Source organism: Scyliorhinus torazame, chromosome 19, assembly GCF_047496885.1.
Source record: "Scyliorhinus torazame isolate Kashiwa2021f chromosome 19, sScyTor2.1, whole genome shotgun sequence".
In the NCBI taxonomy this organism is placed as follows: Eukaryota; Metazoa; Chordata; class Chondrichthyes; order Carcharhiniformes; family Scyliorhinidae; genus Scyliorhinus; species Scyliorhinus torazame.
This window is the reverse complement of record NC_092725.1, coordinates 9287530-9305864: the sequence shown is the minus strand read 5'-3', so window position 1 is coordinate 9305864 and position 18335 is coordinate 9287530. Positions and strand designations below refer to the sequence as shown.

At 62.4% G+C, this 18335-nt stretch overlaps 1 protein-coding gene across 1 annotated transcript in view; it reads right to left on the bottom strand.

The window, feature by feature from the left end:
• LOC140396618 (integrin alpha-X-like) overlaps nucleotides 1–18335 on the bottom strand; it is a 179352-nt gene that overhangs the window by 84203 nt on the left and 76814 nt on the right. The window contains exon 4 of the mRNA XM_072485412.1: nucleotides 5032–5087. Within this exon, the coding sequence (XP_072341513.1) occupies nucleotides 5032–5087 (56 nt within the window). The remainder of the gene's footprint in view (nucleotides 1–5031; nucleotides 5088–18335) is intronic.

The window sequence follows — 18335 nt, the reverse complement described above, 5'->3', positions numbered from 1 at the left end:
CTGTCAGAGGGTCAGTACTGAGGGAGTGCCGCACTGTCGGAGGGTCAGTACTGAGGGAATGCCGCACTGTCAGAGGGTCAGTACTGAGGGAGTCCTGCACTGTCAGAGGGTCAGTACTGAGGGAGTGCCGCACTGTCAGAGGGTCAGTACTGAGGGAGTGCTGCACTGTCAGAGGGTCAGTACTGAGGGAGTGCCGCACTGTCAGAGGGTCAGTACTGAGGGAGTGCTGCACTGTCAGAGGGTCAGTACTGAGGGAGTGCTGCACTGTCAGAGGGTCAGTACTGAGGGAGTGCCGCACAGTCAGAGGGTCAGTACTGAGGGAGTGCCGCACTGTCAGAGGGTCAGTACTGAGGGAGTGCCGCACTGTCGGAGGGTCAGTACTGAGGGAATGCCGCACTGTCAGAGGGTCAGTACTGAGGGAGTGCCGCACTGTCAGCGGGTCAGTACTGAGGGAGTGCCGCACTGTCAGAGGGTCAGTACTGAGGGAGCGCCGCACTGTCAGAGGGTCAGTACTGAGGGAGTGCCGCACTGTCAGAGGGTCAGTACTGAGGGAGTGCCGCACTGTCGGAGGGTCAGTACTGAGGGAATGCCGCACTGTCAGAGGGTCAGTACTGAGGGAGTCCTGCACTGTCAGAGGGTCAGTACTGAGGGAGTGCCGCACTGTCAGAGGGTCAGTACTGAGGGAGTGCTGCACTGTCAGAGGGTCAGTACTGAGGGAGTGCTGCACTGTCAGAGGGTCAGTACTGAGGGAGTGCTGCACTGTCAGAGGGTCAGTACTGAGGGAGTGCCGCACTGTCAGAGGGTCAGTACTGAGGGAGTGCTGCACTGTCAGAGGGTCAGTACTGAGGGAGTGCTGCACTGTCAGAGGGTCAGTACTGAGGGAGTGCCGCACTGTCAGAGGGTCAGTACTGAGGGAGTGCTGCACTGTCAGAGGGTCAGTACTGAGGGAGTGCTGCACTGTCAGAGGGTCAGTACTGAGGGAGTGCCGCACAGTCAGAGGGTCAGTACTGAGGGAGTGCCGCACTGTCAGAGGGTCAGTACTGAGGGAGTGCCGCACTGTCGGAGGGTCAGTACTGAGGGAGTGCCGCACTGTCAGAGGGTCAGTACTGAGGGAGTGCCGCACTGTCGGAGGGTCAGCACTGAGGGAATGCCGCACTGTCAGAGGGTCAGTACTGAGGGGGTGCTGCACTGTCAGAGGGTCAGTACTGAGGGAGTGCCGCACGGTCAGAGGGTCAGTACTGAGGGAGTGCCGCACTGTCAGAGGGTCAGTACTGAGGGAGTGCCGCACTGTCAGAGGGTCAGTACTGAGGGAGTGCCGCACGGTCAGAGGGTCAGTACTGAGGGAGTGCCGCACTGTCAGAGGGTCAGTACTGAGGGAGTGCCGCACTGTCAGAGGGTCAGTACTGAGGGAGTGCCGCACTGTCAGAGGGTCAGTACTGAGGGAGTGCCGCACTGTCAGAGGGTCAGTACTGAGGGAGTGCCGCACTGTCAGAGGGTCCGTACTGAGGGAGTGCTGCACTGTCAGAGGGTCAGTACTGAGGGAGTGCCGCACTGTCAGAGGGTCAGTACTGAGGGAGTGCCGCACTGTCAGAGGGTCAGTACTGAGGGAGTGCCGCACTGTCAGAGGGTCAGTACTGAGGGAGTGCCGCACTGTCAGAGGGTCAGTACTGAGGGAGTGCCGCACTGTCAGAGGGTCAGTACTGAGGGAGTGCCGCACTGTCAGAGGGTCAGTACTGAGGGAGTGCCGCACTGTCAGAGGGTCAGTACTGAGGGAGTGCCGCACTGTCAGAGGGTCAGTACTGAGGGAGTGCCGCACTGTCAGAGGGTCAGTACTGAGGGAGTGCCGCACTGTCAGAGGGTCAGTACAGAGGGAGTGCCGCACTGTCAGAGGGTCAGTACAGAGGGAGTGCCGCACTGTCAGAGGGTCAGTACTGAGGGAGTGCCGCTCTGTCAGAGGGTCAGTACTGAGGGAGTGCCGCACTGTCAGAGGGTCAGTACTGAGGGAGTGCCGCACTGTCAGAGGGTCAGTACTGAGGGAGTGCTGCACTGTCAGAGGGTCAGTACTGAGGGAGTGCTGCACTGTCAGAGGGTCAGTACTGAGGGAGTGCCGCACTGTCAGAGGGTCAGTACTGAGGGAGTGCTGCACTGTCAGAGGGTCAGTACTGAGGGAGTGCCGCACTGTCAGAGGGTCAGTACTGAGGGAGTGCCGCACTGTCAGAGGGTCAGTACTGAGGGAGTGCCGCACTGTCAGAGGGTCAGTACTGAGGGAGTGCCGCACTGTCAGAGGGTCAGTACTGAGGGAGTGCCGCACTGTCAGAGGGTCAGTACTGAGGGAGTGCTGCACTGTCAGAGGGTCAGTCCTGAGGGAGCGCTGCACTGTCAGAGGGTCAGTACTGAGGTAGTGCAGCACTGTCAGAGGGTCAGTACTGAGGGAGTGCCGCACTGTCAGAGGGTCAGTACTGAGGGAGTGCCGCACAGTCAGAGGGTCAGTACTGAGGGAGTGCCGCACTGTCAGAGGGTCAGTACTGAGGGAGTGCCGCACTGTCGGAGGGTCAGTACTGAGGGAATGCCGCACTGTCAGAGGGTCAGTACTGAGGGAGTGCCGCACTGTCAGAGGGTCAGTACTGAGGGAGTGCCGCACTGTCGGAGGGTCAGTACTGAGGGAGCGCCGCACTGTCAGAGGGTCAGCACTGAGGGAGTGCCGCACTGTCGGAGGGTCAGTACTGAGGGAATGCCGCACTGTCAGAGGGTCAGTACTGAGGGAGTGCCGCACTGTCGGAGGGTCTGTACTGAGGGAATGCCGCACTGTCAGAGGGTCAGTACTGAGGGAGTGCCGCACTGTCGGTGGGTCAGTACTGAGGGAGTGCTGCACTGTCAGAGGGTCAGTACTGAGGGAGCGCCGCACTGTCAGAGGGTCAGTACTGAGGGAGTGCCGCACTGTCGGAGGGTCAGTACTGAGGGAATGCCGCACTGTCAGAGGGTCAGTACTGAGGGAGTCCTGCACTGTCAGAGGGTCAGTACTGAGGGAGTGCCGCACTGTCAGAGGGTCAGTACTGAGGGAGTGCTGCACTGTCAGAGGGTCAGTACTGAGGGAGTGCCGCACTGTCAGAGGGTCAGTACTGAGGGAGTGCTGCACTGTCAGAGGGTCAGTACTGAGGGAGTGCTGCACTGTCAGAGGGTCAGTACTGAGGGAGTGCCGCACAGTCGGAGGGTCAGTACTGAGGGAGTGCCGCACTGTCAGAGGGTCAGTACTGAGGGAGTGCCGCACTGTCGGAGGGTCAGTACTGAGGGAATGCCGCACTGTCAGAGGGTCAGTACTGAGGGAGTGCCGCACTGTCAGCGGGTCAGTACTGAGGGAGTGCCGCACTGTCAGAGGGTCAGTACTGAGGGAGCGCCGCACTGTCAGAGGGTCAGTACTGAGGGAGTGCCGCACTGTCAGAGGGTCAGTACTGAGGGAGTGCCGCACTGTCGGAGGGTCAGTACTGAGGGAATGCCGCACTGTCAGAGGGTCAGTACTGAGGGAGTCCTGCACTGTCAGAGGGTCAGTACTGAGGGAGTGCCGCACTGTCAGAGGGTCAGTACTGAGGGAGTGCTGCACTGTCAGAGGGTCAGTACTGAGGGAGTGCTGCACTGTCAGAGGGTCAGTACTGAGGGAGTGCTGCACTGTCAGAGGGTCAGTACTGAGGGAGTGCCGCACTGTCAGAGGGTCAGTACTGAGGGAGTGCTGCACTGTCAGAGGGTCAGTACTGAGGGAGTGCTGCACTGTCAGAGGGTCAGTACTGAGGGAGTGCCGCACTGTCAGAGGGTCAGTACTGAGGGAGTGCTGCACTGTCAGAGGGTCAGTACTGAGGGAGTGCTGCACTGTCAGAGGGTCAGTACTGAGGGAGTGCCGCACAGTCAGAGGGTCAGTACTGAGGGAGTGCCGCACTGTCAGAGGGTCAGTACTGAGGGAGTGCCGCACTGTCGGAGGGTCAGTACTGAGGGAATGCCGCACTGTCAGAGGGTCATTACTGAGGGAGTGCCGCACTGTCAGAGGGTCAGTACTGAGGGAGTGCCGCACTGTCAGAGGGTCAGTACTGAGGGAGCGCCGCACTGTCAGAGGGTCAGTACTGAGGGAGTGCCGCACTGTCAGAGGGTCAGTACTGAGGGAGTGCCGCACTGTCGGAGGGTCAGTACTGAGGGAATGCCGCACTGTCAGAGGGTCAGTACTGAGGGAGTGCCGCACTGTCAGAGGGTCAGTACTGAGGGAGTGCTGCACTGTCAGAGGGTCAGTACTGAGGGAGTGCTGCACTGTCAGAGGGTCAGTACTGAGGGAGTGCCGCACTGTCAGAGGGTCAGTACTGAGGGAGTGCCGCACTGTCAGAGGGTCAGTACTGAGGGAGTGCTGCACTGTCAGAGGGTCAGTACTGAGGGAGTGCCGCACAGTCAGAGGGTCAGTACTGAGGGAGTGCCGCACTGTCAGAGGGTCAGTACTGAGGGAGTGCCGCACTGTCGGAGGGTCAGTACTGAGGGAATGCCGCACTGTCAGAGGGTCAGTACTGAGGGAGTGCCGCACTGTCAGAGGGTCAGTACTGAGGGAGTGCCGCACTGTCAGAGGGTCAGTACTGAGGGAGCGCCGCACTGTCAGAGGGTCAGTACTGAGGGAATGCCGCACTGTCAGAGGGTCAGTACTGAGGGAGTGCCGCACTGTCAGAGGGTCAGTACTGAGGGAGCGCCGCACTGTCAGAGGGTCAGTACTGAGGGAGTGCCGCACTGTCAGAGGGTCAGTACTGAGGGAGTGCCGCACTGTCGGAGGGTCAGTACTGAGGGAGTGCTGCACTGTCAGAGGGTCAGTACTGAGGGAGTGCCGCACTGTCAGAGGGTCAGCCCTGCTGACTCCTGTACACTTTGTCCGTGTTAACAAAGCCCCGGATCCTGTTTGCTTTGTACATCGCACCTTCTGCCTCCCCCTGTCTCAGGGACATGAGCACGACTCTCAAAGCTGTAAATCTAACCCTGCCTGGCCTCGCCCGCTACCCAGCCGCTGCTCACCACCAGTTGTGTTGCCGACGCAGCCACGGTCGTGAGGCTGGCGTTGCCGAGCTCGCCTGTGAGGAAAAAGAAAGGAAACACATGTCAAATCCTCCCTCTCCGTGAAGCTGAGCGCGGGGACCGCGGGGGTCTGGGCCCCAGCCCCCAGGCCTGGCCCGCTTCGCAAGGCCTCACACGACGTTAAGTAGCGTCTCCCAAGCTCGCTTTGCGGCTACGGCGAAGAGTGGGAGGGGAAGGGGGTGGAGGGGGTTGTTGGGTAGGGGTGTTGGGGTTGGTGATGGGCAGGGCGTGGGGGGGGGGGCAACGAGATCTCGCAGTAGGTGAGCGGACAGCAGTGGAGTGGGCAGCAGGGGAGCAGGCAGCAGTGGAGTGGGCAGCAGGGGAGCAGGCAGCAGTGGAGTGGGAAGCAGGGGAGTGGGCAGCAGGGGAGTGGGAAGCAGGGGAGCGGGCAGCAGTGGGGTGGGCAGCAGCGGAGTGGGCAGCAGCGGGGTGGGCAGCAGCGGAGTGGGCAGCAGCGGAGTGGGCAGCAGGGGAGTGGGAAGCAGGGGAGTGGGCAGCAGTGGAGTGGGCAGCAGGGGAGTGGGCAGCAGGGGAGTGGGCAGCAGGGGAGTGGGCAGCAGTGGAGCAGGCAGCAGCGGAGTGGGCAGCAGCAGAGCGGGCAGCAGGGGAGTGGGCAGCAGGGGAGTGGGCAGCAGTGGAGTGGGCAGCAGGGGAGTCGGCAGCAGCGGAGTGGGCAGCAGCGGAGTGGGCAGCAGCAGAGCGGGCAGCAGCGGAGTGGGCAGCAGCGGAGTGGGCAGCAGCGGAGTGGGCAGCAGCGGAGTGGGCAGCAGTGGAGTGGCAGCAGCGGAGCGGGAAGCAGCGGAGCGGGCAGCAGTGGAGTGGGCAGCAGCGGAGTGGGCAGCAGCGGAGTGGGCAGCAGTGGAGTGGGCAGCATCAGAGTGGGCAGCAGGGGAGTGGGCAGCAGCGGAGCGGGCAGCAGCGGAGCGGGTAGCAGGGGAGTGGGCAGCAGCGGAGTGGGCAGCAGCGGAGCGGGCAGCAGCGGAGTGGGCAGCAGCAGAGCGGGCAGCAGCGGAGTGGGCAGCAGCAGAGTGGGCAGCAGCGGAGTGGGCAGCAGCGGAGAGGGCAGCAGCGGAGCGGGTAGCAGTGGAGCGGGCAGCAGCGGAGTGGGCAGCAGGGCAGTGGGCAGCAGCAGAGTGGGCAGCAGCGGAGCGGGTAGCAGGGGAATGGGCAGCAGCGGAGTGGGCAGCAGCGGAGTGGGCAGCAGGGGAGCGGGCAGCAGGGGAGTGGGCAGCAGGGGAGTGGGCAGCAGCGGAGCGAGCAGCAGCGGAGTGGGCAGCAGTGGAGTGGGCAGCAGCGGAGCGGGCAGCAGCGGAGCGGGCAGCAGCAGAGCGGGCAGCAGGGGAGCAGGCAGCAGCAGAGTGGGCAGCAGGGGAGTGGGCAGCAGGGGAGCGGGCAGCAGCAGAGCGGGCAGCAGCGGAGTGGGCAGCAGAGGAGTGGGCAGCAGCGGAGCGGGCAGCATCGGAGCGGGCAACAGCGGAGTGGGCAGCAGCGGAGTGGGCAGCAGCGGAGCGGGCAGCAGGGGAGCGGGCAGCAGCAGAGTGGGCAGCAGCGGAGCGGGCAGCAGCGGAGTGGGCAGCAGGGGAGCGGGCAGCAGGGGAGTGGGCAGCAGCGAAGCGGGTAGCAGTGGAGCGGGTAGCAGCGGAGCGGGTAGCAGTGGAGCGGGTAGCAGCGGAGCGGGTAGCAGCGGAGCGGGCAGCAGCGGAGCGGGTAGCAGCGGAGCGGGCAGCAGCGGAGCGGGCAGCAGCGGAGTGGGCAGCAGGGGAGTGGGCAGCAGGGGAGTGGGTAGCAGCGGAGTGGGCAGCAGGGGAGCGGGCAGCAGCAGAGCGGGCAGCAGCGGAGTGGGCAGCAGAGGAGTGGGCAGCAGCGGAGCGGGCAGCAGCGGAGCGGGCAACAGCGGAGTGGGCAGCAGCGGAGCGGGCAGCAGCGGAGCGGGCAGCAGGGGAGCGGGCAGCAGCAGAGTGGGCAGCAGCGGAGCGGGCAGCAGCGGAGTGGGCAGCAGGGGAGCGGGCAGCAGGGGAGTGGGCAGCAGTGGAGCGGGTAGCAGTGGAGCGGGTAGCAGCGGAGCGGGTAGCAGTGGAGCGGTTGGAGCGGAGCGGGTAGCAGCGGAGCGGGCAGCAGTGGAGCAGGTAGCAGCGGAGCGGGCAGCAGCGGAGCGGGCAGCAGGGGAGCGGGCAGCAGGGGAGTGGGCAGCAGTGGAGCGGGTAGCAGTGGAGCGGGTAGCAGCGGAGCGGGTAGCAGTGGAGCGGGTAGCAGCGGAGCGGGTAGCAGCGGAGCGGGCAGCAGTGGAGCGGGTAGCAGCGGAGCGGGCAGCAGCGGAGCGGGCAGCAGCGGAGTGGGCAGCAGGGGAGTGGGCAGCAGGGGAGTGGGTAGCAGCGGAGTGGGCAGCAGGGGAGTGGGCAGCAGCGGAGGGGGCAGCAGGGGAGTTGGTAGCAGCAGCGGAGGGGGCAGCAGGGGAGTGGGTAGCAGCAGTGGAGTGGGCAGCAGGGGAGCGGGCAGCAGCGGAGTGGGCAGCAGGGGAGTGGGCAGCAGAGGAGCGAGCAGCAGCGGAGTGGGCAGCAGGGGAGCGGGCAGCAGCGGAGTGGGCAGCAGGGGAGTGGGCAGCAGGGGAGTGGGCAGCAGGGGAGTGGGCAGCAGGGGAGTGGGCAGCAGGGGAGTGGGCAGCAGGGGAGTGGGCAGCAGTGGAGCGGGCAGCAGCGGAGTGGGCAGCAGCGGAGCGGGCCGCAGCGGAGAGGGCAGCAGCGGAGAGGGCAGCAGCTGAGCGGACAGCAGGGGAGTGGGCAGCAGCGGAGAGGGCAGCAGCGGAGTGGGCAGCAGAGCGGGCAGCAGGGGAGTGGAGCGGGCAGCAGCGGAGTGGGAAGAAGTGGAGTGGGCAGCAGTGGAGTGGGCTGCAGCGGAGAGGGCAGCAGCGGAGTGGGAAGAAGCGGAGTAGGCAGCAGCGGAGTGGGCAGCAGTAGAGAGGGCAGCAGCAGAGCGGGCAGCAGGGGAGTGGAGCGGGCAGAAGCTGAGTGGGCAGCAGTGGAGTGGGCAGCAGCGGAGAGGGCAGCAGCGGAGTGGGAAGAAGCGGAGTGGGCTGCAGCGGAGTGGGCAGCAGCGGAGTGGGCAGCAGCGGAGCGGGCAGCAGGGGAGTGGGCAGCAGTGTAGCGGGCAGCAGCGGAGTGGGCAGCAGCGGAGCGGGCAGCAGAGCGGGCAGCAGATGAGAGGGAAGCAGCAGAGCAGGGTGTGTTTTTAGCTTCATTGTCAGTGTTGGAGCTGAAGCCAGACAGAGCGGCTGTACTGCTGATCTCTCTGCCATGAAAAGACTGTCTCTTGATCATTTGGTGAATTCAGAATTATAACTGTTCTCAGCAGTGAATGTAAACCTGATGTGCTTCTGGTAAAAAGGTGTTTTAAGTCTTTTGGATGTTAAAAGGAAAGCTTAAAGGATTACTCAGTGTTGTATTCTTTGGGGGTGTATTTGAATTGATGGTTGCTAAGATGTTCACTGTATGTTTTAAAAGGTTAATTTGAGTTCATAGAATAAATATTGTTTTGCTTTAAAAAATACTTTCCCGTTTCTGCTGTCCCACACCTGGAGAGTGGGCCGTGCGCTCCCCATACCACAATCTAGTAAAAGTTGAGGGTCAGGGGAACTCCATGATTCACTTTGGGGTTCTCTAAACCCTGGCCCACAACAAATGTGACAACATATGTACAGATTTGTGCTCTCGCCCCCATAACTAAACTATGCCCCGCACCCGCACTGGTGTCTAGCTTCCTGGCCTTCTGGGCCTTAACGCTGCGTCTAGATGGTTCCCCAGGTGGTACAGCAGGAGTGGAGGAGGCCTGCTGTGATTCCTGCCCTGTGACCAGGGTCCCCGTTGGCGAGCGTCCCCTGGGGGCCACCCGGGCTGGATGGGCCCGACCGCTGCTTGGGTGGCCCAGGTGGCTTGGTTCGGTCTGCTGCCCATCAGATTCACCAGGGACAGGAGGGGGGGGGGGGCAGGGGTGGGCGGGGTGGAGGGGAGTCCGGGGTGCTGCGGTGTTCCAGGACCTCCCCTGCGGGAGTCCCCGGCACGGGCCCCATCACCTCCTCCTCCTCCCTCGGCTGCCCGATGGCCCCCTGGGCTGCTCCGTGGGACGGGGGGGGGGGGGGGGGTGAGAGCGGAGCTGCCCTCTGAGGCTCCCCCAGTCCTGGAGGCCCACTCTGGTCTCAACCGAGGCCTGCAGGCGCGCATCCATGAAGCACAGGGAGTGGGCCATCTCCCTCTGGCACATCACCCTGCGACTGTGACACATGTGATATAAAATAGTTAGTTTAAATATATTAGATACAGTAATGTAGATGTGGGCCGGTCTAATTCTAGTGAGTTCACAGAGAAAGGATTACAGAAAGCATGGCAAGGAAGGGGGAGGGGTGTCTGGTAGAGGAGGAGAAAAGGATGCTGGGTAACAAGAGGCCAGGGTTAAGGAATGAGAAGTGAGCCAATGAGGATGTATGGCCAGGTCAGGTGGGGTATAGGATCACCTCTGGGAATCAGTGCGAAACTTGATGCCATTTGAATGTATTTGCAGAGATCCCTTTGTCTCCGACCTCATTCGATTCCAAGGGGTCCAGGAGACTGGTTCTGTGTCCCTGAGAAGCGAGTCAGACTTGCAATAATACTATGCCTACAAATCCATCTCGAGTTTTATTGAGGCCAGACTGACGGGTAAAGAATTCAACATTTGTCAACAGCGACCATTTCCTGTGACATTTCCCTCTGGGCCATCACCCTCCACGCTCAGGAGCGCCGCCGTGATGCCTCTGGGGCAAGGTCACCTGTGGGGGGGGGCAGCCCCTGCCCTGGGCCCTCGGAAGGCCCCAGGCCTTGGACACGCTGACCCGCAGCCGAAGCCCCCCCCCGTTCCTCCACCGCCAGAGTCTGCAGGTACTGGAAGCCCTTCCCTGGCCACTCGCCCTGGCCGCCCTGAGGGGGTCGTGCCGTGTCTTTTGGCCCTGCTGCCCGGTCCGGACGGTGTTGCCCACGACGATGACCGTCTCTGCCACAGCCTTTGACCCTCATTTGAGCCAGTAAACGTGGCCCTTTGACGCTCCGTCGAACCAGTAACCATGGTCCCTTCGACCCTCAGTTGAAACAGAAATCATGATCCACTCATGATCTTCTCCTGGAGGTCAAAGGGTCACGTTTACCGGTTCAACTGAGGGTCAAAGGGCCATGGTTACAGGTTCCATCTCGGGTCAAGGGGTCATGGACTCCGGTTCGACTGCAGGAGCCAAGAGGTCACGGTTCCTGGCTCGACGGAAGGGGTCAAATCATCATGGTGCCCGTTGGACTGAAGGGGTTCAGGGGGTCACGGTTACTGGTTCGACTGGTAGCACAGTGGGTAGCACTGTGGCTTCACAGCTCCAGGGTCCCAGGTTCGATTCCCCGCTGGGTCACTGTCTGTGCGGAGTCTGCACGTTCTCCCCGTGTGTGCGTGGGTTTCCTCCGGGTGCTCCGGTTTGCTCCCACAGTCCAGGTGGATTGGCCGTGATAAATTGCCCTTAGTGTCCAAAAAGATTAGGAGGGGTGACTGGGATGGGGTGAAGGCGTGGGCTTAGATGGGGTGCTCCTTCCAAGGGGGTCAAGGGGTCACGGTTCCTGGTTCGACTAAAGGGGTCAAAGGGTCACAGTTCCTGGTTCAGCTGAAGGGGGTCAAAGTATCATGGTTTCTGATTCGACTGAAGGGGGTCAAGCGGTCACGGTTCCTGGTTCAACAGAAGGGAAGGAGGGAGAGAGAAGGCAGCGAACATGTTGGGACGAGGGGGGAAACGCAGGACGGGGGGGGCGGGGGCAGCGCAGGACGAGGGGGGAAACGCAGGACGGGGGAAAGGCAGGACGGGGGAGCGCAGGACGAGGGGGAAACGCAGGACGGGGAAGCGCAGGACGGGGAAGCGCAGGATGAGGGGGGAAACGCAGGACGGGGAAACGCAGGACGAGGGGAAACGTAGGCGAAGCGCAGGACGAGGGGGAAACGCAGGACAGGAAAGCGCAGGATGACGGGGGAAACGCAGGACGTGGGAAGCGCAGGTCAAGGGGGGAAGCGCAGGACGTGGGGAAGCGCAGGACGAGGGGGAAATGCAGGATGGGGCAAGCGCAGGATGAGGGGGAAACGCAGGACGGGGATACGCAGGACGAGAGGTAACACAGGATAAAGCGCAGGACGAGGGGAAACGCAGGACGGGGAAGCACAGGATGAGGGGGAAACGCAGGGTGGGGGAAGCACAGGGTGAGGGGGTAACGCAGGATGGGGGAAGCACAGGATGAGGGGGGAAACGCAGGACAGGAGAAACGCAGGACGGGGGAAGGGCAGGATGAGGGGGAAACGCAGGACGGGGGGAAGGGAAGGATGAGGGGGAAACGCAGGACGGAGGGAAGCGCAGGACCGGAAGATTTGGGGGGCGGGGAGGGAGAGGTGGGGGGTGGGGGAGAGGTATGACCTCGCTGTGAACCTGCCACAGGAAGCCATTTGTTTGCCAGAAGTTTCGTTCTGAAACCGCGCCTGGGAGGGAGGGCCCCAAACTTCAGAGAGAGAGAGAGGGAGGGGGAGGGAGAGGAGAGGGAGAGAAAGAGAGACGGACGGAGGGAGAGAGATGGAGTGAGAGAGAGACTGAGGGAGAGGGGGCGATTGGTGGAGGGAGGGAGAGAGGGGGAGGGAAAGAGAGACGGACGGAGGGAGAGAGATGGAGTGAGAGAGAGACTGAGGGCGAGGGGGCGATTGGTGGAGGGAGGGAGAGAGGGGGAGGGAAAGAGAGACGGACGGAGGGAGAGAGATGGAGTGAGAGAGAGACTGAGGGAGAGGGGGCGATTGGTGGAGGGAGGGAGAGAGGGGGAGGGAGCAAGAGAGAGACAGAGCAGTAGGGCAGGGACAGGGAAGGAGGGAGAGAGAGACAGAGGGGGAGGGAGAGAGTAAGGGGGGTAGGGAAGAGATTGGGAGGGAAGGGGGTGAGCGAGAGAGGAAGAGAGAGAGAGAGAGAAAGGGAGATGGCGGGGGAGAGAGAGCGGGAGGGAGAAGAGAGGGAGAGAGTGTGAGAGAAACGGAGGGAAGAGACAGAGGGAGGGATAGAGAGGAAGGGAGGGAGAGAGAGAGAGGGAAAGAAGCAGGGAGGGAGGGAAGGAGGGGGAGAGCGAGGGAGGGAGAGAGAGAGTGAGAGAGGGAGGGTGGAAGTTAGAGAGGGAGAGAGAGAGTGAGAGAGGGAGGGTGGAAGTTAGAGAGGGAGACAGAGATGGAGAGAGTGAATGACGGAGGGAGGGAGCGCCGCACTGTCAGATGGTCAGTACTGAGGGAGTGCCGCACTGTCAGAGGGTCAGTACTGAGGGAGTGCCGCACTGTCAGAGGGTCTGTACTGAGGAAGTGCCGCACTGTCAGAGGGTCAGTACTGAGGGAGTGCCGCACTGTCAGAGGGTCAGTACTGAGGGAGTGCCGCACTGTCAGAGGGTCTGTACTGAGGAAGTGCCGCACTGTCAGAGGGTCAGTACTGAGGGAGTGCTGCACTGTCAGAGGGTCAGTACTGAGGGAGTGCCGCACTGTCAGAGGGTCAGTGCTGAGGGAGTGCCGCACTGTCAGAGGGTCAGTACTGAGTGAGCGCCGCACTGTCAGAGGGTCAGTACTGAGGGAGCGCCGCACTGTCAGAGGGTCAGTACTGAGGGAGCGCTGCACAGTCAGAGGGTCAGTACTGAGGGAGTGCCGCACTGTCAGAGGGTCAGTACTGAGGGAGTGCCACACTGTCAGAGGGTCAGTACTGAGGGAGTGCCGCACTGTCATCGGGTCAGTACTGAGGGAGCGCCGCACTGTCAGAGGGTCAGTACTGAGGGAGTGCCGCACTGTCAGAGGGTCAGTACTGAGGGAGTGCTGCACTGTCAGAGGGTCAGTACTGAGGGAGTGCCGCACTGTCAGAGGGTCAGTACTGAGGGAGTGCCGCACTGTCAGAGGGTCTGTACTAAGGGAGCGCCGCACTGTCAGAGGGTCAGTGCTGTGGGAGTGCTGCACTGTCAGAGGGTCAGTACTGAGGGAGTGCCGCACTGTCAGAGGGTCAGTACTGAGGGAGTGCTGCACTGTCAGAGGGTCAGTACTGAGGGAGTGCCGCACTGTCAGAGGGTCAGTGCTGAGGGAGTGCTGCACTGTCAGAGGGTCAGTACTGAGGGAGTGCCGCACTGTCAGAGGGTCTGTACTGAGGAAGTGCCGCACTGTCAGAGGGTCAGTACTGAGGGAGTGCTGCACTGTCAGAGGGTCAGTACTGAGGGAGTGCTGCACTGTCAGAGGGTCAGTACTGAGGGAGTGCCGCACTGTCAGAGGGTCAGTACTGAGGGAGTGCCGCACTGTCAGAGGGTCAGTACTGAGGGAGTGACGCACTGTCAGAGGGTCAGTACTGAGGGAGTGCTGCACTGTCAGAGGGTCAGTACTGAGTGAGCGCCGCACTGTCAGAGGGTCAGTACTGAGGGAGCGCCGCACTGTCAGAGGGTCAGTACTGAGGGAGCGTAGCACAGTCAGAGGGTCAGTACTGAGGGAGTGCCGCACTGTCAGAGGGTCAGTACTGAGGGAGTGCCGCACTGTCAGAGGGTCAGTACTGAGGGAGTGCCGCACTGTCAGAGGGTCAGTGCTGTGGGAGTGCTGCACTGTCAGAGGGTCAGTACTGAGGGAGTGCTGCACTGTCAGAGGGTCAGTACTGAGGGAGTGCTGCACTGTCAGAGGGTCAGTACTGAGGGAGTGCCGCACTGTCAGAGGGTCAGTACTGAGGGAGTGCTGCACTGTCAGAGGGTCAGTACTGAGGGAGTGCCGCACTGTCAGAGGGTCAGTACTGAGGGAGCGCCGCACTGTCAGAGGGTCAGTACTGAGGGAGTGCCGCACTGTCAGAGGGTCAGTGCTGTGGGAGTGCTGCACTGTCAGAGGGTCAGTACTGAGGGAGTGCTGCACTGTCAGAGGGTCAGTACTGAGGGAGTGCTGCACTGTCAGAGGGTCAGTACTGAGGGAGTGCCGCACTGTCAGAGGGTCAGTACTGAGGGAGTGCTGCACTGTCAGAGGGTCAGTACTGAGGGAGTGCCGCACTGTCAGAGGGTCAGTACTGAGGGAGCGCCGCACTGTCAGAGGGTCAGTACTGAGGGAGTGCCGCACTGTCAGAGGGTCAGTGCTGTGGGAGTGCTGCACTGTCAGAGGGTCAGTACTGAGGGAGTGCCGCACTGTCAGAGGGTCAGTACTGAGGGAGTGCTGCACTGTCAGAGGGTCAGTACTGAGGGAGTGCCGCACTGTCAGAGGGTCAGTGCTGAGGGAGTGCCGCACTGTCAGAGGGTCAGTGCTGAGGGAGTGTCGCACTGTCAGAGGGTCAGTGCTGTGGGAGTGCTGCACTGTCAGAGGGTCAGTACTGAGGGAGTGCTGCACTGTCAGAGGGTCAGTACTGAGGGAGTGCTGCACTGTCAGAGGGTCAGTACTGAGGGAGTGCCGCACTGTCAAAGGGTCAGTACTGAGGGAGTGCCGCACTGTCAGAGGGTCAGTGCTGAGGGAGTGCGGCACTGTCAGAGGGTCAGTACTGAGGGAGTGCCGCACTGTCAGAGGGTCAGTACTGAGGGAGTGCTGCACTGTCAGAGGGTCAGTACTGAGGGAGTGCCGCACTGTCAGAGGGTCAGTACTGAGGGAGAGCCGCACTGTCAGAGGGTCAGTACTGAGGGAGTGCGGCACTGTCAGTGGGTCAGTACTGAGGGAGTGCCGCACTGTCAGAGGGTCAGTACTGAGGGAGCGCCGCACTGTCAGAGGGTCAGTACTGAGCGAGTGCGACACTGTCAGTGGGTCAGTACTGAGGGAGTGCTGCACTGTCAGAGGGTCAGTACTGAGAGAGTGCCGCACTGTCAGAGGGTCAGCACTGAGGGAGCAACGCACTGTCAGAGGGTCAGTACTGAGGGAGTGCCGCACTGTCAGAGGGTCAGTACTGAGGGAGTGCTGCACTGTCAGAGGGTCAGCACTGAGGGAGCAACGCACTGTCAGAGGGTCAGTACTGAGGGAGTGCCGCACTGTCAGAGGGTCAGTACTGAGGGAGTGCCGCACTGTCAGAGGGTCAGTACTGAGGGAGTGCCGCACTGTCAGAGGGTCAGTGCAGTAATCTGGGGAGTATATGCAACAAGGAGTGAGAAAGGTGGGGTTAGGTGATTGCTGTCGCTGATCCTATCAGCAGAGAGAGTTGCAGAACATCATTGAATTGCAACACGACTTCAGAGAGATAATGGGGAACACTCCACCAACTGAAACTTGCTGTCATCGGTCTGAAGTTCAGAAGATGTCGGAGCAGAAGTAGGCCATTCGGCCCATCGAGTCTGCTCCGCCATTCTATCACGGCTACCTACAATGTTACAGGCCAAGAGCTGGATTGCGAGATCAGCCAGAGCATCTTCTCCCTGGAAAGCATGACCTGGGAGCGGGAGTCGGCAACTTACCCTCCCGAGCCTAACGTGCCTGATCCCCTCGCGTCTCTCCCCCTACCCCGAGCCTAACGCCCTGAATGTGCCTGATCCCCTCACGTCTCTCCCCCTACCCCGAGTCTAACCCCCTCAGTGTGCCTGATCCCCTCACGTCTCGCCCCCTACCCCGAGCCTAACCCCCTCAATGTGCCTGATCCCCTCGCGTCTCTCCCCCTACCCCGAGTCTAACCCCCTCAATGTGCCTGATCCCCTGGCGTCTCTCCCCTACCCCGAGCCTAACCCCCTCAGTGTGCCTGATCCCCTCGCGTCTCTCCCCTACCCCGAGCCTAACCCCCTCAGTGTGCCTGATCCCCTCGCGTCTCTCCCCCTACCCCGAGTCTAACCCCCTCAGTGTGCCTGATCCCCTCGCGTCTCTCCCCCTACCCCGAGCCTAACCCCCTCAATGTGCCTGATCCCCTCGCGTCTCTCCCCCTACCCCGAGCCTAACCCCCTCAATGTGCCTGATCCCCTCGCGTCTCTCCCCCTACCCCGAGTCTAACCCCCTCAATGTGCCTGATCCCCTCGCGTCTCTCCCCCTACCCCGAGCCTAACCCCCTCAGTGTGCCTGATCCCCTCGCGTCTCTCCCCCTACCCCGAGCCTAACCCCCTCAGTGTGCCTGATCCCCTCGCGTCTCTCCCCCTACCCGAGCCTAACTCCCTCAGTGTGCCTGATCCCCTCGCGTCTCTCCCCCTACCCGAGCCTAACTCCCTCAGTGTGCCTGATCCCCTCGCGTCTCTCCCCCTACCCGAGCCTAACCCCCTCAATGTGCCTGATCCCCTCGCGTCTCTCCCCCCTACCCCGAGCCTAACCCCCTCAGTGTGCCTGATCCCCTCGCGTCTCTCCCCTACCCCGAGCCTAACCCCCTCAATGTGCCTGATCCCCTCGCGTCTCTCCCCCTACCCCGAGTCTAACCCCCTCAGTGTGCCTGATCCCCTCGCGTCTCTCCCCTACCCCGAGCCTAACCCCCTCAATGTGCCTGATCCCCTCGCGTCTCTCCCCCTACCCCGAGTCTAACCCCCTCAGTGTGCCTGATCCCCTCGCGTCTGGCACCCTACCCGAGCCTAACTCCCTCAGTGTGCCTGATCCCCTCGCGTCTGGCACCCTACCCGAGTCTAACCCCCTCAGTGTGCCTGATCCCCTCGCGTCTCTCCCCCTACCCGAGCCTAACCCCCTCAGTGTGCCTGATCCCCTCACGTCTCTCCCCCTACCCCGAGTCTAACCCCCTCAATGTGCCTGATCCCCTCACGTCTCTCCCCCCTACCCCGAGTCTAACCCCCTCAGTGTGCCTGATCCCCTCGCGTCTCTCCCCCCTACCCCGAGCCTAACCCCCTCAGTGTGCCTGATCCCCTCACGTCTCTCCCCCTACCCGAGTCTAACCCCCTCAGTGTGCCTGATCCCCTCGCGTCTCTCCCCCTACCCCGAGACTAACCCCCTCAATGTGCCTGATCCCCTCACGTCTCTCCCCCCTACCCCGAGCCTAACCCCCTCAGTGTGCCTGATCCCCTCGCGTCTCTCCCCCTACCCCGAGCCTAACCCCCTCAATGTGCCTGATCCCCTCGCGTCTCTCCCCTACCCCGAGTCTAACCCCCTCAATGTGCCTGATCCCCTCGCGTCTCTCCCCTACCCCGAGACTAACCCCCTCAGTGTGCCTGATCCCCTCGCGTCTCTCCCCTACCCCGAGTCTAACCCCCTCAATGTGCCTGATCCCCTCGCGTCTCTCCCCCTACCCCGAGCCTAACCCCCTCAATGTGCCTGATCCCCTCGCGTCTCTCCCCCTACCCCGAGCCTAACCCCCTCAGTGTGCCTGATCCCCTCGCGTCTCTCCCCCCTACCCCGAGCCTAACCCCCTCAGTGTGCCTGATCCTCACGTCTCGCCCCCTACCCCGAGACTAACCCCCTCAATGTGCCTGATCCCCTCGCGTCTCTCCCCCTACCCCGAGCCTAACCCCCTCAATGTGCCTGATCCCCTCGCGTCTCTCCCCCTACCCCGAGCCTAACCCCCTCAGTGTGCCTGATCCCCTCGCGTCTCTCCCCCCTACCCCGAGCCTAACCCCCTCAGTGTGCCTGATCCTCACGTCTCGCCCCCCTACCCCGAGCCTAACCCCCTCAATGTGCCTGATCCCCTCGCGTCTCTCCCCCCTACCCCGAGTCTAACCCCCTCAGTGTGCCTGATCCCCTCGCGTCTCTCCCCTACCCCGAGCCTAACCCCCTCAATGTGCCTGATCCCCTCGCGTCTCTCCCCCTACCCCGAGCCTAACCCCCTCAATGTGCCTGATCCCCTCGCGTCTCTCCCCCTACCCCGAGCCTAACGCCCTCAGTGTGCCTGATCCCCTCGCGTCTCTCCCCCCTACCCCGAGTCTAACCCCCTCAGTGTGCCTGATCCCCTCGCGTCTCTCCCCTACCCCGAGCCTAACCCCCTCAATGTGCCTGATCCCCTCGCGTCTCTCCCCCCTACCCCGAGCCTAACCCCCTCAGTGTGCCTGATCCTCACGTCTCGCCCCCCTACCCCGAGCCTAACCCCCTCAATGTGCCTGATCCCCTCGCGTCTCTCCCCCCTACCCCGAGCCTAACCCCCTCAGTGTGCCTGATCCTCACGTCTCTCCCCTACCCCGAGTCTAACCCCCTCAGTGTGCCTGATCCCCTCGCGTCTCTCCCCTACCCCGAGCCTAACCCCCTCAATGTGCCTGATCCCCTCGCGTCTCTCCCCCTACCCCGAGCCTAACCCCCTCAATGTGCCTGATCCCCTCGCGTCTCTCCCCCTACCCCGAGTCTAACCC